Source organism: Mastigoproctus giganteus, chromosome 5 (assembly GCF_048544385.1).
Source record: "Mastigoproctus giganteus isolate SK-2022 chromosome 5, ASM4854438v1, whole genome shotgun sequence".
Lineage (NCBI taxonomy): Eukaryota > Metazoa > Arthropoda > Arachnida > Uropygi > Thelyphonidae > Mastigoproctus > Mastigoproctus giganteus.
Genome location: NC_143579.1, coordinates 239,304,711 through 239,329,332, shown reverse-complemented (window position 1 = coordinate 239,329,332; position 24,622 = coordinate 239,304,711). Strand labels below are relative to the sequence as shown.

At 38.0% G+C, this 24,622-nt stretch overlaps 1 protein-coding gene across 2 annotated transcripts in view; it reads right to left on the bottom strand.

Moving 5' to 3' along the window:
• LOC150086317 (uncharacterized) overlaps positions 1–24,622 on the bottom strand; it is a 132,711-nt gene that overhangs the window by 31,739 nt on the left and 76,350 nt on the right. The window contains exon 1 of one of the 2 annotated variants that reach the window (XM_090374488.1): positions 10,237–10,334. The exons of the other annotated variant lie outside the window; for it this stretch is intronic. Coding sequence (XP_090230614.1) covers positions 10,237–10,254 — 18 coding nt within the window. The 5' untranslated portion in view covers positions 10,255–10,334. Of the gene's footprint in view, positions 1–10,236; positions 10,335–24,622 lie in introns of those variants that run through there. 2 annotated transcript variants of the gene reach the window in all.

Sequence of the window (24,622 nt, the reverse complement as noted above, 5' to 3'; positions counted from 1 at the left end):
GCTGCATAAGAAAGGAGCTAAATCAGAAATTGGAAATTATAGACCAATTAGTTTGTTATCCCATATCTACAAGTTGTTCACAAGGGTCATTACTAACAGATTAGAAAGAATACTTGATGAGAATCAACCGAAAGAGCAAGCTGGCTTTAGGACAGGATTCTCAACTATGGATCACCTTCACGTAATATCACAGCTAATGGAGAAAGCAAATGAATATAAAACACCATTATGCCTGGCATTTGTGGATTATGAAAAGGCATTTGACTCCATACAGCATAAGGCAATGTTTCCGGCACTGGAAAGACAAGGCATAGATACTCCATATATTATGATTTTGAAGAAAATATATGAGAGTGCTACATCCTTTATTAGACTAGACAAAGACAGTAGCAAATTTAAAATCGAGAAAGGAGTTCGACAAGGAGACACAATATCTCCGAAGCTGTTTACTGCTGCCCTTGAGGAAGCTTTCAGAAGATTAGACTGGTCGCAGAAAGGAGTCAATGTGAACGGAGAGTACCTAAACCACTTACGATTTGCAGATGACATTGTGGTCATAAGCCACGATCCCAAAGAATTAGAGGAAAATCTTAATCAGTTATGCACAGTTAGTAAGGATTTTGGACTAAAGATGAATATGGCTAAAACAAAAGTAATGATGAACAAGTATGTCACGGAAAGGGAAATAATGATTGAAGGAGCAGTAATTAAAAAGGTGGAGTCATATACTTATCTGGGACAAGTTATTAGCTGTAATAATGATAAATGGCTGGAAGTCAAGAGAAGAATAAATTTTGGATGGATAGCATTCAGGAAATATAGTCACATACTGAAGAGCAATATCCCAGTTTGTCTGAAACGTAAAATAATGAATCAATGTATACTCCCCACCAAGACTTATGGAAGTGAAACTTGGGCACTCACCAAAAGAATGGAAGAGAAGCTAAGAACTACACAGCGAAGAATGGAACGAATTATATTGGGAATCAGACTGTTAGATAAGAAGAGAAACACATGGATTAGGCAGCAAACTCAAGTAAAGGACATTCTTATCAAAACTAAAGAACTAAAATGGTCTTGGGCAGGACACATAGCTCGAAGACATGATGACAGATGGACTAAGAAAATAACAGAATGGTACCCAAGAGGAGCTAGAAGAAAACCTGGAAGACAAAGGCGGAGATGGATAGATGAAATTCATGAGTTTTTGAGTAGTAAATGGATGGCCAGTGCTCAAAACAGAAGGAACTGGAAAGTTGCTGGAGAGGCCTTCATCCTGCAGTGGATTGAAAATGGCTGATGATGATGATGATAGCCTCTGTTTCTGACATGAAATATACGCCACACGTGGTACAGGTGAAATTATTTTAAGTAGGTTTATATAAGTTAAAATAAAGGTCAGATTAAATAAATAAATGTTTAACGTTAATTTTGATGGTGATAGTGCTGCGTGTATATTACATGGCTGACCCTATATACATATAGATACCCTATATATGTAATATACGAGTAGCACTATCACCATCAAAATTAACATTAAACATTTATTTATTTAATCTGACTTTAACTTTCTTAAACTGATTTTATCTTAATTTAACTTACTTATTCTGACTTTATTTTAAATTATTTAAACTTACCTAAACCTACTTAAAATAATTTCACCTATACCACGTATGGCGTATATTTCATGTCAGAAACAGAGGCTATACCCACTTATTGCTGTTTCCTCCTTTGATTTCGGCTGCTGGCCCTCAAAAAAGGTGCTGAAATCACAGGATTAATAGCACTAAGTTATTCTTATTATATTAATATTTTTATTTTATTAATTCCTATTATTCCTTATTACCTCACCTTTATATATATATACATATATATATTTAAGTAAAATTAAATGCAACAAGGCATCATATCTTTAAGAGTATAATATTCTATATAATATTGGTGTAAACACACCAAAGACAACTCTTAAACAAAAAAACCACATTAGTAGTGTGAAGGGCATAATTTTATTTGTATCTCATATTGTGCTCTTCCTTCACAATGAGTTGCCATGTATTGCACTACCTCGAATAAGTAACGCTTCACTAAAAGAGAAGACTACTGTTACTTATTTTCAGTGGGCACCACTATCCAGATGGCACCGTTTCAAGGCTTGTTGGACTTTCATCGGTGAGTGGGCAGGTACCCTGGTATTGAAGCCATGACAATCCAGTTGAAGATAATCTCACAATATGAGAGATGCCAGAAGGCGTACGTGATAATATTTAAGTAAAATTAAATGCAATAAGGCATCATATCTTTAAGAGTAAATAATCTATACAATATTGGCGTAAACACACAATAGACAACTCTTAAACAAAAAAACCACGTTAGTAGTGTGAAGGGCATCATTTTATCTGTATCTCATATTGCGCTCTTTCTTCAGGAGATACAGATAAAATTATGCCCTTCACACTATTAACGTAATTTTTTTTGTTTAAGAGTTGTCTATGGCAGTGTTTCTCAAAGGGTGTGCTGCGTCACATTAGTGTGCCGCGAAATTTTTCTTCTTTGGAAAATGTGCCACGAGAGTAAAAAGATTGAGAAACACTGGTCTATGGTGTGCTTACGCCAATATTATATAATATATATAACTGATAATTAATATAAAAATAAAACATAAGTCAGCAGTATGGCAAAAAACTGTAGAGCAAAAGTTAACATAAAAAATAAATCAACAGGAAGAGGAAAGTAAAGGTAACAAGACGGAAACTGTAGCTGAAAGTCCCCAAATAATTTAGAGCTTTAAATCCAATTTATAATAATTCTAATTTAAATTTAAAAAAATGCCAATTATATAATAATTTAGCGGTACCATTTTCGTTCCTTATGCAGCGAGTTTATTTCTCGCTGCATAAGGACCACCACTATGCAAATCTCTGCATTTGTGGATCAATCAGAGGAGGAGGAAGAGGTGATTTGGTCCTTCAATCTGTTCACCTTTCAGTTGTATGGCAATTGAAATGCGATTCCATGACCATTACTGGCCTCATGGTCCTCTGTCGATATGGGGCATAATGGTCAGTATATTATTTTGTTTTCTTTTAGTTCTTTTTAGTCCCTTTTGGTGATATTTCATGTCTTTCGGAACTGGTACCTTACAAGGGGGGGGTACCGCTAAATTATTATATAATTGGCTTTATTTTAAATTTAAATTGGATTTAAAGCTCTAAATTATTTTGGGACTTTCGGCTACAGTTTCTGTCTTGTTACCTTTACTTCCCCCTTCCTGTTGATTTATTTTTTATGTTAACTTTCGCTCTACAATTTTTTTGCCATACTACTGGCTTATGTTTTATTTTTATATTAATTATTGGTTATATCTGGGCATCATGTGGAGGATGTGCATTTTGCTACCTTTAATGATAGCTTAATATTTATTCATTTTCTTATTTTATTACATTCTAACTTTTAAGCCATTATTTAAATATATATATATATATATATATACACACAGTGCTTTTCTTGTGACTGTACGCAACGGTACAGCGTATCGGCACCTTTATTAACAGTGACGTGTGACATTTGGATGCAGTGCACTTGTGAAGAAAATTTTCATATAGCGAACGGACTAGGAGAGAATTAACTCGGTAAGCACTGTTCGCATTTCTACCCTTCAGGCAATTTAGGCAAATAGTGCTGCTGCGAGAATTAAGAGGACTAAAGGGATTACCATTCTACAACTTAGTGGTACCTGATAAAATCTATCCGACCACCTGTCCCAAATACGGAGAAGTCGCACTAGTCAAGAGTGAGCAGATCAAGGTGTATTTCCAATGGGCTCTGGCCCACCTTCTACTGTAGTGGTGTCCCTTTTCCCATACAGGGAACCATATTCAAAAAAATGCAAAGTTCTTTAAGTGTGTTACATTTTCCATATCTTGCTGCATGTAAAAGTAAAATTGAAAATATTCGAAAATTTTATTAAGTACAATACATAATTACATTTACTGAACAAAACATTTAATGAGGAAATTTTTTTGATAATTAACAAAATTTAAAATGCTGTTTTAGTTCACTTTCCTCGCGGGCCGTAGGTTGGACACCTCTGTGAATCAACTGTATGCACCCCATTCGGGAATTAGAAAAGTGATTTTCTTTTACCCCGACAAATAATCATCTGTTGTTTCGCGGAAGTGCGTTATCCACATTTTCCGTAAAGTTTCCCTATCTCTTGTTTACACGGTCACAGTACATGAATATCCGAATGACACTGACATTTTGGATAGTTTCAAAAAAAAATTCAAATTTAAGAACTAGTGACAATACGGTGACGAGAGAAGGAAAGTGGGGACAACAAAGGTATTAATCCTTCTAAACATGAATTGTTGGCATTTGGTGAAAATGAAGTTAGAAAATTGTCAATTAGATTAGTTAAATGAAAGAGATGAAATTCGTGGATACCTAATTGATAATGTTTTGGAAGAATTGATGTATTCTGAGTACGATACCAATTTCATCAAGTGAATGTGAATGAGGATTTTCACAAATGAATCTGATCGTCAGCCCAACCAGCGCTTCGTTGATGACAAAAAAAGGATATCAGAAGGATTTTGATGAATCTTGATGCTAAGAAAGCTCCAGGGCCTGATGGTATTTCTCCACTTGTTCTGAAAACCTGTGCTCCTGAACTTACTCCTATTCTTTGCCGCCTCTTTTCACTTTCTTATTCCAAAGGTGTTTTTCCTTCTGCTTGGAAATTTGCTCATATCCAGCCAGTTCCTAAAAAGGGTGACAAATCCCTCCCATCCAATTATCATCCCATTGCAATTACTTCTACTCTTTCTAAAGTAATGGAGAAATCAATTAACTGCCAACTCTTAACTATCTAGAAACCTTCTGTCTGATCAACGATCGCCAGTATGGATTCCGTCAGTGTCGATCCACTGGTGATATTCTGGCTTACGTTACCCATTTATGGACTAATTCAACGGAAAGGTTCGGCGAAACACAAGTAGTTGCTCTTGACATCTCAAAGGCTTTCGACCGTGTTTGGCCTAAAGGTCTTCTAAACAAGCTTCCATCTTATGGTTTGCCAACTGTTTTTAGTAATTGGTTATCCAGTTTTCTCTCTGATCGCTCACTGAGGGTAATGGTAGATGGCTCTCTGTCTTCTAACTTCTCCACTAATGCCGGTGTCCCCCAAGGTTCAGTTCTTTCTCCCACCTTCTTCCATTGACTGGAAATCCTATCCATAGTTTTGCTGATGATAGCACATTGCATTCCACTTTCCATTTTGAGAAACCTTGTCCTGCTCAATCAGCTTCAACTTCTTGAAAATCTGCTACCAATTCCTTAAATGCCGATCTTCATGTAATTCTCCAGTGGGGCAAAGACAACTTAGTTGATTTCAACCCTTCTAAAACTCAGTCTTGTCTTATATCTTGCAAAAAGGATTCTTCTGCTTATCTTTAGTGACACTCCGATTTCTAGGCAAAATGATATATCTCTTTTGGGGATTACCCTGACTTCTAATCTCTCTTGGCACAAGCACATTACAAATATTGCTTCCTCTGCATCTAAAAAACTTAAAAAACGTTTTCTCTTTCGCTCTCAGCGTTACTTTTCTTCCAAACAGCTGCTCTCTCTGTATAAATCGCAAATCCGCCCTGCCATGGAATTTTTCCCACATCTGGGGTGGTGCCCGCAAAACCCCTCTCAGGCTTCTTGATTCCATTCAGAAGAGGGCAGTTAGGTTAATTAATGATTCATCTCTAACAGAGTCTCTCCACTCGCTATCTCATAGACGTACTGTTTCTGCTGCATGCCTCTTCTACAGATACTTCCATTGGCACTGTTCTTCTGAATTGGCCTCTATAATTCCCGCTCGCTCTCTCTCTCTCTCTCTCTCTCTCTCTCTCTTTCAAAACAGTCCGAACATGCGCTGCCACAACATCCATTTACTGTCCAACTTCAAACTCACAGAACCAACTTTTCATCTTCCTCGTTTATTCATTCAACCGCCATTTTCTGGAACAACCTTCCTTCATATGTATTTCCTGAAAATTGCAGCCTACAGAAGTTCAAGTCCAATGTCAACAAATATCTTCTTTCGTCTTCTCAATCTCCAACACAAGCATGGTACTAAGCACTATAGGTTCTAATACCTCTCGTGTTCGGGCTTTAAAAAAAAAAAAAATAAAAATAAATAAATAATAATATTTTTCTGATATTTCTGTTCACTTGAATGAGCTGAACCGAAAAATGCAAGGCAAGAACGAAAATCTTTTTACGAGTTTGGATAAGATTCAAGGCTTTCAGAATAAGCTAGATTTGTGGATATTATGCATTGTAAATAGGTTGTATGAGATGTTCTCAACTGTACGGCTGCTTGCCGCTGGTAATAAAGTGGTGATGGACTTCATTTAAGAACATTTAGATAACTTGCAGCAAACGTTCAAGGATTATTTTGGAGAGAAAGCGTTAAAGATTTCAACTAGGTTCATGATCCATTTGTTGCAGATGCAAAATCTCTTCCGATTAATGTACAAGAGTAACAAACAGATCTGAAGGTGGACAGAACATTGCAATTAAAACATCATGAAGTGCAGTTGGACACAATTTGGTTGTCAATAAGGAATTAGCCAGGAAATAATTCCTGGCTAATAAAAGTAATTAGCCAGGAAATAATTCCTGGCTAACTCTGAAATGGCAATTAATGTATTACAGTGGATTCCGGTTATTTGGGCCACCGGTTAATCGGGGCAGCCGTTTATTTGGGGCAAATCTTAAAAAACAAAAACCAATCAAGAAAATAGCCAGGGTTTACTTCGCTTAATTGGGACAAAATGTCGTTTAATCGGGGCAAGAGACCTCAGCACTGGAGATTACCCTACGATTGTCTCCGACCGTACCACGTAGTTCTGTCAGATTTCTGGAGGTCACAACCATAAAACAATAAAAACAATTAGCAGTCACCTGTTTATTGGGCTTTTGTGTTAGTGCAATCTATCATAAACGGACAGTAAACTCGATCTTATTGAATTTGCAGTAATACAGACAGCTGGAATTCTGTGGGTTATTATGGTGAAATGTGTTTACGCTTCCATGGAATCTTCAATCATATAAAAAAAATAATAATTTTCAGAATCTTCTCTTCATTCCTATTTTTAAAGCTTTGTAATTTGTTACTCCGTTCTCACTTGCGCGTGTTGTGTTACTTGCAATTTGTGTGTGCCGTGTCCTTTGTTATTGATTGCTTATCTTATTACAGTTTTAAATTTTAACCCCCACACACAAATGTCAGTGAACAGAAATTTCAACTAGTTAGTATGTACATATTACAGTACATATTAATTATTCCGATTATCACGTATCATTAATTTTTTAATTGGTAAGGTAATAAAGAGTAAATCTGTGCCTAATATATCTTTACTTTTATAGACTGTGGATAATATTCCTCCTATTTTCGCTAATTAGAATCGCTGTTTAATAGAATTAAAATTCAATTCACAAACGTGATCACAATGACCGGCGCTTACTACACATCGTATAATGAACAGTACTTTACTGTGGTGAGTTTGTCGTAATGTGATTTGATTGTACAGTGAACTAATTGTAAGGGGGGAGGGGGTAAATTGTATTTTTAATTATTTACGTGAAACTTCGGATAATTGGGGCAGCCGCTTAATCGGGCCAAAATGCACTAGTCCCGATGTGTCCCAAATAACCGGAATCGACTGTATTACCATTTTCGACTACATATTTGTGTGAACTGGGTTTTTCGACCTTGACTGAAATTAAAACAAAGAGGGAGACCACCGATGAAGATTTTTGCCATACACCAGCTGTCTGCGTTCAGCAAAGCAGGCACAAGTATCACATTGAAGGTATGAGTAGTTATTTGGTATAATACTAATAGTTTTTTTTTTTTTTGGCTTTGCTTTTGTACAGTGATTTAAGGTTCATAAAATGTTAATATATGCACGAGCAAATTTCTTATAACGCATTTATATTCACATTGCCATAAACTATGCTTTTTTGGGAATTAGCATTTTGATGTGTCGTAGTTGTAAAACACTATTGAATGATATTGAAATTTCGCAAGATTATTTAATGAAAAAAAACTTTCAAACCTACAGGCCAGTAAGGCTCCTGGAGTTGATGGAATATACCCTATAATCTTAAGGGAGGTGGCAAGTGAGTGCACTGAACCATTGAGGCCAATTATGCGAGCATCACTAGAGTCTGAGGAGATTCATTTGGATTGAAAAAGTGACAATATATCTCCCATACATAAGGGTGGCTCTAAGAGTGAAGTCGGAAATTATCGACCTGTCAGTCTGACTTCAGTGGTAGGGAAAATCATGGAGGCAATGATCAAGGGTGGAATTCGGGATCATTTGGATCGAATTGAAATTCTCAAGGATACTCAGCATGGTTTTGTAAAGGGAAAATCATGTTTAACAAATCTGGTTCGCTATTTTGAAAGGTACACTCATGAGCTAGATTTAGGGAATAATTTCGACATTGTTTATTTAGATTTCAGCAAAGTTTTTGATTCAGTCCCACATGAGCGGTTGCTTTTATAAGCTGGAACAGGTTGGAATCACTGGGAAAATCCTTAGATGGATAGCAGGATGGTTTCAGGGCAGGAGGCAGAGGGTTGTGATAAATGGCTATTCCTCAGATTGGGTTGATGTAAGAAGTGGGGTTCCCCAAGGATCAGTATTAGGACCACTGTTTTTAATTTTCATAAACGGCATTGATGAAGGGATAGAGGGCGCGAAGTCTAAATTTGCAGAGATGTTAAAATTGGTAGAGTAGTTAATGATCACTGTCAAGCTGGGCTTCTTCAGAGAGACCTAGATAGACTTCAGGAATGGTCAGAAAAATGGCAGCTATGCTTTAATCCAACAAAGTGTAAGGTATTACACCTGGGAAACAGTAATCCAAAAATAACTTATTCACTTGGTGGAGTTCAACTAAACCCAGTACTGGAAGAAAGGGACTTGGGTGTTACAATACGGTCAGACCTGAAACTCTCTGAGCATTGTAAACAGGTTGTAAGGAAGGCCCTTGGTGTCCTATCGATGATCTATCGAACTTTTGCAAGTAGAGATAGGGATGTGATAATCCCATTATATAAGGCTTTTGTTAGACCACACTTGGAATACTGTGTTCAAGTATGGAGACTGCACCTAAAGAAAGAGCTTCTTGAAAGGGTGCAAAGACGGATAACTTGCCTGGTGAGATCGGCAAAAGGGCGTCCTTATGAAGAATGACTTTGAATATGTGGGTTGAAGAGTTTGGAAACTAGACACCTTAGAGGAGATTTGATTGAGGTGTTTAAGGCTCAGAGAGGCATCAGTAAAATGAATGAGGACGAAATTTTCAAGATTATAAATGATGCTAGAACTAGGGGACATAAATTCAAGTTACAGGGGGGGGGGAATGTTTAGATTGGACTGCAGGAAGTTTTATTTTAGCCAGTGAGTTATAAATTACTGGAATAAGTTGCTTATATGGGTGGTAGAGGCTGACAGTTTGGGGAAATTCAAAGGTCATCATGGATAGTACCTTTGGGTCGTTGTTATTTGATTTTTAGGAGCAATAGCAAGTAAGGCCATATTGATTCGGGATATGCGGTGGTCATTCCCTGACCTTTCCGCATCCTCCCTATTTGGTGGTGAAGGGCTCGAACACCGGTCTAATCAAGAAGCGTGTGCTATGCACTGCTTCTCCTTCCCACCTGGCTATGGAGGCGCCACCTTTTGGTCAGGGAAGTGCATGATAGGTTTAATTTCCCTTTCTTTTATTAATTATTATTATTTATTTAATATTATTTTTTTTATTATTGTTTTATTCGGTTTTTTTTTTTTTTTTTTTGGCTGGTGCAGCATAAGCCATAGGCTTTCTTGCACCATGTGGCCATTACTAATACTAACACTGATGTATAGCACTGATAGAGCAAAGCACAACAGCATGTCTGCGCTGGTCAGAGAATTTCATGTTGGACTTGGCATTGAAGCTAGAATTTTTGGACCACCCCTATGTAAAGACCACTGTTGGGAGCCCCTCTCCATTTTTATTAATATGAAATGCCAATGCCTTGCGTGTAAAAAAATTAAAAATATAACGACCATCTTTAAAAATTTAACAAATCTAAACTATAAAAAACTGTTAGAGTTAGTACATCAAAATAAGCATTTTAAATAATTTACAAATTATGTTCTTACTTAAAAATATCTTTCTTACCTTTGTTTTCAAACTCATAAAGTTGTTTAAATCTCATTTTGGCAGCTTTTTTGGGTTCAACAGCTAGTATAGCAAGGTCATTTAATATGGTTTGCCCCATGGAATTTCTTTTATGGTCTTACTATTTTTAATTTACTAAATGATCTTTCAACACCATTACTGGAATGTAAGAAATAATATGATAGCTCTCTATAATATAAATTTTTTTTTTTTTTTTTTTATTGGAACAGACCCGTGACAGTAGGGCATTTTTGCAGAAGTACAGTACCACAGAAAGGGTTACACTTGAGAAGGATGATAAGAAGATACTGGCAATCAGAGCAGACACGTGTAAGGAGTTTTTTGGCAGAGTAAAATCTTTCATCCTGAACCCTCAATTATTAGTAGAGGCATATGAGGCAAGAAAGCAAGCTTATACAGCATCAGCAAAAAAAAAAAAAAAAAAACTTCCCCCTCCCATTTCACCTATTCATTCACTACAAAAGTTTGTCAAGTTCTTCCTTGAATTTATTTAAGCTATCAACTTCCACAATAACAGAAGGAAGTTTATTCCGGCTCAACCATCACTAGTTAAAGACAAATTTCCGCACATTTATTCTACAACTTTCTTTATTTAATTTGAATTTATGTCCCCTCAGGTGCACAATCTGAGCAAGAGAAAGAATTCCATCAGCACTGGGCTTGGTAAAACCATTCAAAGCCTTAAACACTTGAATCAAATCACCTCACAGATGCCTAGTCCACAGACACTGCAAAACTGAAGCCTTTGCTTTGCAGGTAAGAGCACCTCTGCATTCTTCTTAAATGAGGCCTCCAGAACTGTATGCAGTACTCAAGGTGTTGCCTAAACATTGCCTTATACAAGGGGACAATCACCTCCTTATTACTGCTATCAAAATTCCTCTATATCATTGACAAGACCCGATTGAGCTGCTCTGGCAGCTTATCAGCACTGCCCAGAAAACTTCATATCTGACTGCCAAATTACCACCAGATCTTTTTCATTCTACGCTACCTTGAGTGTGATACCGCACAGTTGGCACGTCACTATGGGGCTGATGCTACCCATATGCAGTACTTTGCATTTGTCAATGTTAAAACTTCAGTTTCCATCACTCAGCCCATCTGTCCACCTTTTCTAGATCCTGTTGCAGTAGCACATTGTCATTAACAATCCTGCCAACCGTCGTATCATCTGCAAACTTGGACAATAGGCCTGATATGCCTTCATCAATATCATTCATAAATATAAAAGAAAACAACGGGCCTAACACCCGAATCCTGGAGAACTCTACTAATAACATTTAGTCCACGAAGATTTAATGTCATACTGCTCCAATTTGTACAGCAGTGTTCAGTGTGCAATAGTATCAAAAGCTTTCCTGAAATCCAAATATATGATATCAAACTTCCAGTTCCTTTGTGAATGCATCATAGTATCGAATAAGAATGGTAAGGAAAGATTTCTCCTTAACAAATCCATGCTGAGTAAACTATAACTGCAGTCTTCTCTAGATGATCCTGCAATGCATCTTTAACCAGTGACTCCATTATTTTACCCAGAACAGAAGTTAAACTAACTGGTCTGTAATTACTCATGTCACCCTTAGATCCCCCATTTGTGAATTGGGAATACATTTGCACATCTGCAGTCTGTGGAGACCTCCACTGAACAAGGATGCTCACATAATCTTACATAATATTACAAGAAATCTTTGGAAAAAGATGCAAAGAAAAACAGCAAAGAGTTCTTTATTTATGTAAACTCTAGAAGGAAGGGGATGAATCAGATTGGTCCACTTGATATCAATGGTTCAACTGTTGATGATCCTGCTCAGGTAGCTAACAAACTAAATGAATATTTTGCATCAACATTCACACATGGAGTTATTCAGCGAGGGGAATGCCAGAGATGTATTCAACACTGGCAGTAAGCTAGACAATCTTGTAATAACTGAGAGTAAAGTGGAGGAGAAATTGTTGAAGTTACACATAAGAAAAGCACCTGGGGTGGATGGGATCTATCCAGTTATATTAAAGGAGGCGGCAAAGCAACTAAGCAAACCCTTAGCCATAATTATGAGAGCATCCTTGGACTCAGGAGAGGTTCCCACGGACTGGAGATGTGCAAATGTATCCCCAATTCACAAAGGGGATCAAAGGGTGACACGAGTAATTACAGACCAGTTAGTTTAACTCTGTTCCGGGTAAAATAATGGAGTCACTGGTTAAAGATGCATTGCAGGATCATCTAGACAAGACTGCAGCAATAATTCAGACACAGCATGGGATTGTTAAGGGAAAGTCTTGTCTGACAAATTTGATAGGATATTATGATGTGGTTACAAAGGAACTGGATGCAAAAAATAATTTTGATATCATATATTTGGATTTCAGGAAAGATTTTGACACTGTTGCGCATTGATGAAGGTATATCAGGCTTAATGTCGAAGTTTGCAGATGATACAAAGGTTGGCAGGGTTGTTAATGACAGTAATGGCAGTGTGCTACTGCAACAGGATCTAGATAATTTGGGCAGATGGGCTAAGAAGTGGCAACTGAAGTTTAACCTTGACAAATGCAAAGTACTGTATATGGGTAGAAGTAACCCCAGAGAAACGTACCAACTGTGTGGTACTACACTTAAGGTGGTAGAAAATGAAAAAGACCTGGGAGTAATTGTGCAGTCAGATATGAAGTTTTCTGAGCAATGCAGACAGGCTGCCAGGGCAGGTCATGGGGTTTTGTCAATGATATATAGGAATTTTGCTAGCAGGGAAAAGGAGGTGATTATCCCTCTGTATAAGGCAATGGTCAGGCCACGCCTTGAGTACTGCGTACAGGTCTGGAGGCCTCATTTTAGGAAGGATGTAGATTTACTTGAGCGTGTACAGGGAAGGGCAACAAGATTGGTGAGGGGAATGAAGGGATCCTCTTACCAAGAGAGGCTTAAGTTCTGCAAATTGCAGTGCCTGGAGTACCTAGGCACCTGCGCGGTGATCTGATTGAGGTATATAAGGCCTTGAATGGGTTGAGCACGCTGAATTCTGATGGGATTCCACTTGTTCAGATTACGAACCTAAGGGAGCATAAATTCAAATTAAGAAAAGACAGATGTAGATTAGATGTGCGGAAATTTGCCTTTAGTCAGCGGGTGGTTAATTGCTGGAACAAACTTCCATCTGTCATTGTGGAAGTTGATAGGTTGAACAAATTTAAGGAGGAACTGGACAGGCATTTGGAGGGAATGGTGTGATTTTTTTTTTTTTTGGCTGATGCTGCATAAGCTTATACACTTGCTTTCTTGCATCAAATGCCACTGCTACTACTAATACTATTACCCCACCTAACCAAGCACAGAAATCTCAGCGTTATCTTCGACCATAAACTCAGTTTCAAACACCATGTTGCAGACATTCATAACAAGGTCTGCAGATCCAGATGGCTCGCCAAACAACACCTCCATGTCACAGAGCCAAGTACACGCTCCAATATATAAATACCAGTTTCTGCAGCCAGTCATCACCCACAGTTCAGAAATCTGAGCGTCGGCAAAACGCTAAAAACCATTGCATCTGATGAGTACTGGCTTCTTTGGAGGGTCCTCTTCAAGCACAAACTGCCACCCCTCACACACTTCAGAAATTACCCAACTTCTAAAATACAGAAAAGTCTCCGAATGGATATTCACCCTTCGCTTGCTCGTGTCAATTAAAATGATAGCAGGTGAAATCAATATGCCAAGTTTTTGGCAGATGTGCAATTGGAGGATTCCCCCCAAAACCCTTAAGAGGCCCCCCTTCTTTGCGGTCTGTGGCATGGAGGCTGAGGATAGGCGACAGATTTCTGCCCATGCAGATGATCCACAACGTCCAGGAGATGGATGTGGACTACAAAAAGTTCATAGAGGACAAATCATACAGAAGCCGCATCACGAGGGAACAGCTTTCATTTTCAGCCGAGTGACTGCCAATCACCAGTTGAAGATGAAAGTTTATTCATCATGCAGTGTGTAGCATTGAGGGAAAAAAAAAAAAAATCTTTCATTTCCCATGTTAATATATAATTTTTATATGTAATTATATGTTTTATGTAATTTTTCCTGTATTGCTTACTTTTATGTTAAATCCCTAGCAGTGTCGCTGTTATAGATATTATTGCATAAGGCATCCTGTAACTTTTCACTGCCTACAATAAAAGATATTACATAAGCACTGGGAAAACAAATATAAGAACAGGAGAATGCTATTTTTGTCATGATTATAATGGCAACTATACTCACGACAAACAGACATGGCTAGTAAATCAGAATGTCTTATAATGGAGTAATGGGGAGATTAACCTTCCAGGTATTAACTAGAACTTGCAAAATTAATCATTCACACTGTGGCAGGGCTTTTTCTGGATAAAAGTTTTCAGCCCTAGCATGTTGGTGCCGGTGAGGAAAACAGTCAGCACCAGCATGTTTTCAACAAAAAAAGTAATAAACTTGATATGAGTATTAGCAGTCTCGTTGCTTCATGAATTATGAATATCCATATAAAAGAACCACTAGGTGGTAGCATTCATATATTCTGATGTGGGATTTACTTAAAGATAATGGAATTTTTCATTTGTAAAGGTGATTATAATGGTCTTAGGTAATTAAATTCTTTTCAGTGGGACCAACTGGTAGGTTAGAAACTGCAAATAGGAAGAATTTGGTGAATTAATTATAGAAGATATGCTTTTTATATCAGCTAAAATTATGAAAGCATCATGCATCCTCAAAAGTTATGGAGAAGTGCCTTCTTCCCATCGCAACCAACCAGGTTCTCCCCATGTGATTCACCATTTATCCATTATGCACTGAAATGCAGGTCCACCATCACCATTCTGGAGGCTCTACACAAGACAGGGCAGACTCCTCATTTATAACTTTGGTATGCTTCTTGGTTATTTCTATCCTTAAAGGACTTTGTGGGTAAATATAGATACAACATATTTATTCAGTTTGTCAACAACTTGAACTGAATCATCAGTAGTTGTTAGTCATATCTGGTGAACCAACTTGTTTTGTCTCTTTACTTCTAGTCATGCTAGTGTAAGCAAAGAATTCTTTGCTACTTTTTTTTTAGCCAAAGACTTCTCATCTGCCTTAGCTTGTCTACCTTAGTGACTTGATTGCAGACTAGTTTATATTTACTGTAACTTTCTATACCCCCCCCCCCAAATATAATCATACTATGCATTTTTCTTCTATGTCACTAGTCTCAGCAGTTCATCTGACATCCATTTAGGTCTAAACTGAGAACATTATCTTTTATATAACATCTTTATTGCAAACAGTGAAAATTTTGTTTGCATGCCTGATGTAATACCCATAACAGCAACAGTGCTAGGGGTTTAACATAGAAAGTAACTAAAATAGGAAAGAACAATAAAACAAGTTGTAAACACATGAAAGATTTTTTTTTTCACAATGGCAACATACTAATCAAGGAAAAACCACGACAATCACTCAGCTGAAGATGAGAGCTGCTCCTTCATGATATGTCTTCTGTAGGCTTTGTCCACAATGAATTTCTTGTAGTCAGCATCCATCTCCTGTACGTTTTGGAGTATCTCCATTGGCAGGAATCTGTCGTCCTCCACACCACGGACTGTAAAGAAGGGAGGGCTCTTAAGGGTTTTGGGGGGTTCTTCAATTACACATCTGCCAAAAACTTGGTGTATTAACTTCACCCACTATCATTTTAATTGAAACGAGTAAGCAGAGGGTGAAGATCAGTTCTGAGACTTTTCTGTAGTTTAAAAGTTTGGTAATATCTGGAGTGTGTGTGAGGGGTGGAAGTTTGTGCACGAAGAGCACCCAACAAATAAGCTAGTACTCATCAGATGAGATGGTTTTTAGTGTGGTTTTCGTTGCCGACGCCCAGATTTCAGATCTGTAGGTGATGACAGGCTGAAGAAACCAGTAAATATATTAAAGGTATTGTTTGGCAATCCATCTGGATCGGCAGACCTTGTAAATATCTGTGACATGGTGTTTAAAGCTGAGTTTAGGGTCGAAGGTGAACCCGAGATCCCTGTGCTTGGTTACTGGAGGTTCTGTGGATTTCAGGTTTAGTTGAGTTGGGTGTGATTTGAGTGAGAACACCATTTGTGCAGATTTACTTGGATTAATCTGAAGAGAGATCCGTACTAAGTATGTAACAAGATTTTTTTAGGTTGTTAATGGTTTCGGAAGCAGTCTCAGATCGGTCAATTTCATGGATCCAATAGAGGAGCTTCAAATCATCTGCATAGCTGAGAAAATCCATTTGGTGACACAGTAATGAGTGGATGGCAGCAGTAAAGACAGAGGGCAATTGTTAATTCTTCATGGACTGATTTCATATGCAGGATCATTAGACAAGACTGCAGTTATAGTTCAGGCACAACATGGGTTTAAGGGGAAGTCTTGTCTGACAAATCTGATTGGATACTATGATGTAGTCACAAAGGTATTGGATGCAAAAAATTATTCTGATATTATATATGGATTTTCTTGGATTTTAGAAAAGCTTTCGATACAGTTGCACATGGAAGACTACTGTACAAATTAGAGCAGTATAGTATTAAGGGCAAGTTGCTACAATGGATAAAAGGATGGTTGAGTGGGAGAAGACAGAGTGGTAATCAATGGACACCGTTCTTTGTGGACTAATGTTATTAGTGGAGTCCCCCAAGGTTTGGTGTTGGGCCCATTGTTGTTTTCTGTATTTATCAATGATACTGATGAAGGTATATCAGGCTTAATGTTCAAGTTTTCAGATGATATGAGGGTTAGCAGAGTTGTTAATGACAGTAATGATAGTACACTACTGTAACAGGATCTAGAAAAGTTGAGCAGATGGGTTGAGAGGTGGCAACTGAATTTATCTCATATAGTATCTGATAACCAGGCATTTTGAAAAAGGCATGGCAGTCTCAGAAAACAGTCATCATCACTTTCCCTGCTGAGGGCTACTGCCATAACCTTCTCTCTGTTGTCAACAGGGATATTTACATTGTACCAATGCACATATCTGGATTTGGATAGAAAGGCGTACCCATATTTTTGAGCATAAAAAAAAAAAAAAAGTGAGAGGACTGGCAGTACTTTGATTCTTCAGTGGAATCATAAAATGAGTGAATTCAAACTGTTTAGGACAAGTAACGCTGACATAATAGGGGTTACAGAAACATAGTGCCACCTGGAGATAGGGGATGAAGAGTTTCAGTACAGTATGTACAACGTATTTAGGAAGAATAGGACATAAAAGGGGTGATGGGGCCATGCTTCTTATCAAAAGCAGCCTGAGCATAACAAAAGCTTTCCCGGATTCAGATGTTTATAAGCAAAGGTATAATGAGAGCGGGAGTAATCTACAGGCAAATGGAATGGGAAAGTAAGCATCAATGTCTTATTATGGGTGATTTTAATTTGCCTTTAATTTGAGCAAATGGAAGGAAACTCAACGTGGAGGACAAAATTTTTAAATCAACTAGGTCAGTGGTTCTCAAACTACTGAGATCTATGGACCCCTTCAGAAATAAAAAAATAATTTGTGGACCTATATATATATATAGTAGTAAAATTATAATTTCTTTAAGCAAACTAAGCAGATGAGGAAAAAAGAAATTTTTGAAATTATCGAATGTCAAATGCTATATATATATATATATATATATATATATATATATAATATATATATGAACACTGGGTTTTCTCAAAAGAAAATTCAAAGTTTTATTTAAAACTCAACTTTATTCTTATTCTTACATAAATATATAACAACATTTTTATCATCAATTTGCTAAACATAGAACGAATAATTTGACCAGTTCCAGAGGGTTCCCCCCCACCGGAACTGTTATATGGACCCCCAGAGATCAACGGACCCCAGTTTGGGAAACATTGAACTAGATGATTTTTATTTGTATCAACATGTCAGGGAAAGTACTACAGAAAAGAATATTCTAGACCTGGTCATCACCCATGAACTAGATGACATAATAGGGCTGACAGTACAGAAACCAGTAACAGGAAGTGATCAAAGAGTTCTATGGTGGATGATGAAGAGAGAAGCAGCAGTAGTTAAAGGCAAAGGAAAGGGTTATAATTTCAGGAAAGGAAATAACGAAAGCTTAAGGTCCCACATGGCTTCTATTAACTGGGTAGATATCTCACAGAGAGCAAATACAAATGAATTATGGTATAGCTTTGGCATGGTAAAGTTACAGAGCAATAGAAAGTACTGAAGCCTATAACAGCTACAAATTTCTGTAATAGTGCCACAGAATAGGTTAGGCTAGGCTAGCAAAGGCAGATTATGAGAAATTGCTGGCTAAGAGTGGATAAGGAATTCTTCACATATATAAATGCAAAGAGAAGGACAAACCAGATCAGACCCTTATGTAATGGATGTGGGATAGTGTTAGATACCCCAGCTGATGTTGCAGATGAACTCAACAGTTACTTTGCATATATATTTACAGAAGAAAAATCCTTTATGTCAATGAGAAATTATGGGAGTGAAGTTGAAAAATATGCAATTAATGACATCAAAATTTCACATGATTATTTAAGGAAAAAACTTTTCACCCCACAGGTGAGTAAGGCTCCTGGGGTTGATGGCATATATCCTAAATTTTAAGGGAGGCTGCAAAGGCATGCACTGAACATTGAGCTAATTATGAGGGCATCACTGGGACTCAGGCGAGATTCCATTGGATTGGAAAAGTACCAATGTATATCCAATACATAAGGGCGGCAGTTCTATGTGTAATGGGAAATTACCAACAGGTCAGTCTAACTAAGTAGCAGAGAAAATCATGGAGGCAATGATCAAGGATGGAATTCAGGGCCATTTAGATAGAAATGGAATTCTGACGGATACAAAGCATGGTTTTGTAAAGGGAAAATGTTTAACAAATCTGGTTAGCTACTTTGACATGGTAACTCATCAGCTGGATTTAGGGAATAATTTTGACATTGTTTATTTTGATTTCAGCAATGCATTCACTCAGTGCCAGAGCCAGGACACGTTCTAAAATCAAACGAGTCGATAAATTCAAATATTTGGGATCAATCTTACCAAGTGATGGATCATCCCAAGCAGAGATCTACAGACAGCAGAAAGGCTATCAGCATGTTAAACTGTTCTGTGGAGCAAAAATATCCTAACTAAAACAAAGAAACATATTTCAAACGATTGTACAAAGTCTTCTATTGTATGGAGCGGAAACGTGGACATTGAATAGGCGAGTGGAAAACAAATTGCTCTCCACAGAAATGGATTTTTGGAGACGCTCAGCAGGAACTTCTAGAAGAGACAGAAAACGGAATGAAGACATAAGGGAAAAAATGGAAGTGAAAAAGACTATTATTGACACCATCAAAGAAAAGCGTCTAACATGGTATGGACATGTAAAAAGGATGCAAGAAAACAGATATCCAAAGGCTATCCTGGAATGGATACCTCCTGGAAGAAGAAGAAGAAAACGAAGACCTAGGAGGACATGGATGGAGTACGGGAGTGCATGACAGCCAGAGGCTTAACTGACCAAGACACCTTGAACCGCACTTTATGGCGGGAAAAAATTCCTAACAAGAAATAACTTGTAGGCTGAGGAAACCCATTGTAAATGGAAACACTCCTCTTGAAGAAGAATTTCACTCAGTCCCACATGAGCAGTTACTTTAAGCAGGTACAGGTTGGAATCACAGGGAAAATCTTTAGATGGATAGCAGGATGGCTTCAGGGCAGGAGGCAGAGAGTGTCGTGATAAATGGTTATTCTTCAGATTGGGTTAATATAAGAATTGAAGTTTTCCCAAGGATCAGTATTTGGGAACACTGTTTTTGATTTTCTTAAATGACATCCATGAAGGAAAAGAGGATGTGATGTCTAAATTGGCAGATAATGTAAAGATTGGTAGAGTAATTAATGATCACTGCCAAGCAGAGCTTCTTTAAAGTGACCTACATAGACTTCAGTGCTGGTTAGAAATGTGGCAGCTTTGCTTTAATTCAGCAAAGAGCAAGGTCTCTTACCCTGGGGAACACTAACCCCAAAATAACTTATACTTTCAGTTTTGCATCTGTTAAATTGGGAAACACTTTCTGCTTTATCCAGAGCCTTAACAAAATTCTGCATTAATTTACATGCTTTATATGGAAAGATAGAAGTACCTTTTTTTGGTTCAACTAGTGGAATACATTTTATATTACTCCTCTTTGGTAGAAATTCCTCTCATTTCCCACTGTTTCACAATATAATATGTTTCTACTGACCAAATATTCCACAAACAGAAAAACAACAATATTTTGTGAAAGCTCCCTGCAATCCAGTGAATAATCTAATTAACTTAAGATCACAACAATCATTCCAAGCCAAGCATTGGTACTTTATTGTGATCAGGAAATTACACATTTTCATGTTTTTCTTCAAGCAGACTAATGGGAATGCATTTCCACTATGCAGCATACCTGTAATAATTCAGAAACAGCATGGGTTTAAGTGGCAGTCTTGTCTGACCAATTTGATTGGATACTGTGATGTGGTCACAAAGGAACTGGATGCAAAAATAACTTTGATATCATATACTTGGATTTCAGGAAAACTTTTGAAACTGTTGCACATGGAAGACTACTGTACAAATTGGAGCAATATGGCATTAAGAGCATGTTGCTACAATGGATAAAAGGATGGTTGAATGGGAGAAGACAGAATGGTAATCAATGGACACTGCTCTTTGTGGACTAATGTTATTAGTGAAGTACCCAGAGTTCGGTGTTGGGCCCATTGTTGTTTTGTATATTTATCAATGATACTGAAGGTATGTCAGACAATGTAAAAGTTTGCAGATGATATAAAGGTTAGCAGGGTTGTTAATGACAGTATGCTACGGCAACAGGATCTAGAAAAGTTGAGCAGATGAGCTGAGAGGTGGCAACTGAAGTTTAACATTGACAAATGCAAAGTACTGCATATGGGTTACTCGTATGAATGACTGGCGAGGGGAACAAAGGGTGCTCTTACGAAGAAAGGCTGAAGTTCTGCAAATTGCAGCATCTGGAGACTAGGCACCTGAGAGGTAATCTGATTGGGGTGTATAAGACCTTGAATGGATTGAGCAGGTTCAATGCTGATGGGATTCTTCCTCTTGCTCAGATTATAAATCTGAGGGGGCATAAACTGAAATTGAGGAAAGACAATTGTCGAATAGATGTGCGGAAATTTGCCTTTAGCCAGGGAGTACTTGATTGCCGGAACAAACTATCTGTCATTGTGGAAGTTGACACACTTTTGAAGCAAATGGATGGGTGAAATGGTTTTTTTTTTTTTTTTTTTTTGATTGATGCTGTATAAGCTTGCTTTCTTGCATCATATGCCTTTACTAATGCTAATACTAACTGCTTAATTTAATTAACTAAACTTAATTTAAGGCATCAATTAATATATACTTTCATCAGGATTGTGTTCAGTGCCTATTTCATTCAGAATCCACTAATAGCTACGCAAATGCAGTCTTCCATAACAAAATATTCTGAAAACATTTTGATATGCTGCAATTTTATATCGTGCATTACGTAACTTCCAATGATATAACCTAGAGCCATGGAAGTCTGCTTGCTCTTTAGGTAAGTTTAAATTAGCATTAGCATTAGTAGAGGCATTTGATGCAAGAAAGCAAGCTTATGCAGCATCAGCCAAAAAAAAAAAAAAAAAACCCCCCACTTCCACTTCACCCCTCTGTTCGTTCAAAATATCTGTCCAGTTGAGCCTTAAACTTATTTAGGCTATCAACCTCCACCACAAGGGATGGAAGTCTGTTCCACCAACCAACCACCCGCTGGCTAAAGGCAAATTTCCGCACGTCTATCCTACATCTGTCTTTCCTCAATTTGAATTTATGCCCTCTCAGGTGATTTTTCTCAGCTAGAGGAAGAATCCCATTAGCATTGAGCATGCTTAAACCATTCAAGGATTTATACACCTCTATCAGATCACCTCGCTGGTGCCTAGTCTCCAGACACTGTAATTTGCAAAACTTAAGCCTTTCTTCGTAAGAGCATCCCTTTGTTCCATTCACTAATCTTGCCCTTCTCTGTACTCGTTCCAGCAGTTCTACATCCTTCTTGAAATGAGGCCTCCAGACCTGTATACAGTACTCTAGGTGTGGCCTGACCATCGCCTTATACAATGGAATAATCACTTCCTTATCCCTGCTGGAAAAATTCCTGTATATCATTGACAATACTCCATGAGCTACTCTTGCAGCCCGTCTGGACTGCTCAGAGAACTTCATATCTGCCTGCACAACCACCCCCAAGTCCCTTTCATTCTCTACCACTGTCAGTGTAGTACCACAGAGTTGATACGTTGCTCTGGGGTTGCTGTTTCCCATGTGTAGTACTTTACATTTGTCAATGTTAAACTTCATTTGCCACCTCTCAGCCCATCTGCTCAACCTTTCCAGATCCTGTTGCAGTAGCATAGTGTCAGTAGTGTCCTTGACAACCCTGCCAACCTTTGTATCGTCTGCAAACTTGAACATTAAGCCCGATATACCATCATCAATATCATTTGTAAATACAGAAAACAATAATGGACCCAACACTGAGCCCTGAGGGACTCCACTAATAACATCAGTCCACGATGAGTAGTGTCCATTGATTACCACTCTCTGTCTTCTCCCCCTCAACCACCCCTTTATCCATAGCAGCAATTTGCCTCCAATGTCACACTGCTCCAATTTGTGTAGCAGTCTTCCATGTGCAACAGTATCAAAAGCCTTTCTAAGATCCAAGTATATAATATCAAAGTTATTCCCTGCATCCAGTTCTTTTGTGACCATCATAGTATCCAATCAAGTTGGTCAGGCAAGACTTGCCCTTAACAAAACCATGCTGTGTCTGTGCTATAACTGAAGTCTTGTCTAAATGATCCTGCAGTGCTTCTTTAACCAGTGCCTCCATTAATTTTCCTGGAACAGAAGTTAAGCTCACAGGTCTATAATTACTTGTGTCAGCCTTTGATCCTCCTTTGTGAACTGGGGTCACATTTGCACATTTCCAGTCTATGGGTACCTCCCCTGAGTCCAAGGAAGCTCTCATAATTATAGCTAAGGGTTTGCTTACTTCCTTTGCTGCCTCCTTTAATATAACTGGATAGATCCCATCCACACCGGGTGCCTTTCTTGTGTTTATCTTCAACAGTTTCTCCTCCACTTTACTCCCAGTTATTTCAAGATTCTGTAGCTTACTGCTAGAGTTGAATACACCTCTGGCATTCCCCTCGCTGAATAACTCCTCATGTGTGAATGTCGATGCAAAATATTCATTTAGTTTGTTAGCTACCTGAGCAGGATCATCAACAGTTGACCCATCAATATCAAGTGGACCAATCTAATTCATCCCCTTCCTTCTAGAGTTTACATAAGTAAAGAACTCTTTGCTGTTTTTCTTTGCATCCCTTGCCAAGGATTTCTTGTAATCTGCCTTCGCCTGCCTAACCTCCTTTGTAACTTGGTTGCATATCAACTTGTATCTTTCATAGGCTTCTGTGTCATGTGTTAATTTGTATGTATCCCATGCACCTTTCTTCTCTGCCATATGTCTCATTAGTTTATCTGACATCCATTTTGGCCTAAACCTTGAACAATATTTCTTAGTTGGTATGTAAAGCCTAGTAGCTTCCAAGATAAGTTCTTTGAATGCTTCCTATTTTGAATTTGCTGTTGGTAACATCATCAGTTGGTCCCACTGTATAGAATTTAAATACTGTCTCAGTCCATCGTAGTCGCCTTTACGGAAGCAATAACCCTTCCCTTTACCCCTAATGGTAGTTACCTCTTTGAGTAAATCCCACTTCAGCACACTGTGATCACTGCCACCTAGTGGTTCATTTATCTGCAGATTCTTAATGCATGAAGAATCACTGCTGATAATCAAATCAAGAGTATTACTCCCTCTAGTTGCCTCCCGAACATGCTGATGTAGAAAACAATCATCCAATAAATCCACAAAAGCCCTGCTAGTGTGTGAGTAACCAGCCCCCAAATTCCAGTCAATATATGGGAAATTAAAATCTCCCATTATAAGACTCTCTGATTTACTGGCCCACTATTTCCCTGTACAGTTCCTTATTATACTCATCAGAGTCATTAGGCCTATAGCACACTCCTACTCTCAATTTTGATCTCCCAATGTTTATGTCACACCAAACTGACTCAACACTGCACTGTCCAGCGATGTCGACTGGCTTCACTTCCTTGGTTTTTATGTGTTTCTTAACTAATAGCATAACCCCTCCCCCCTTCCTATCCTGTCTATCCTTTCTGTAGACGTTGTACTCCCCAAATTGCAGTTCTGCAT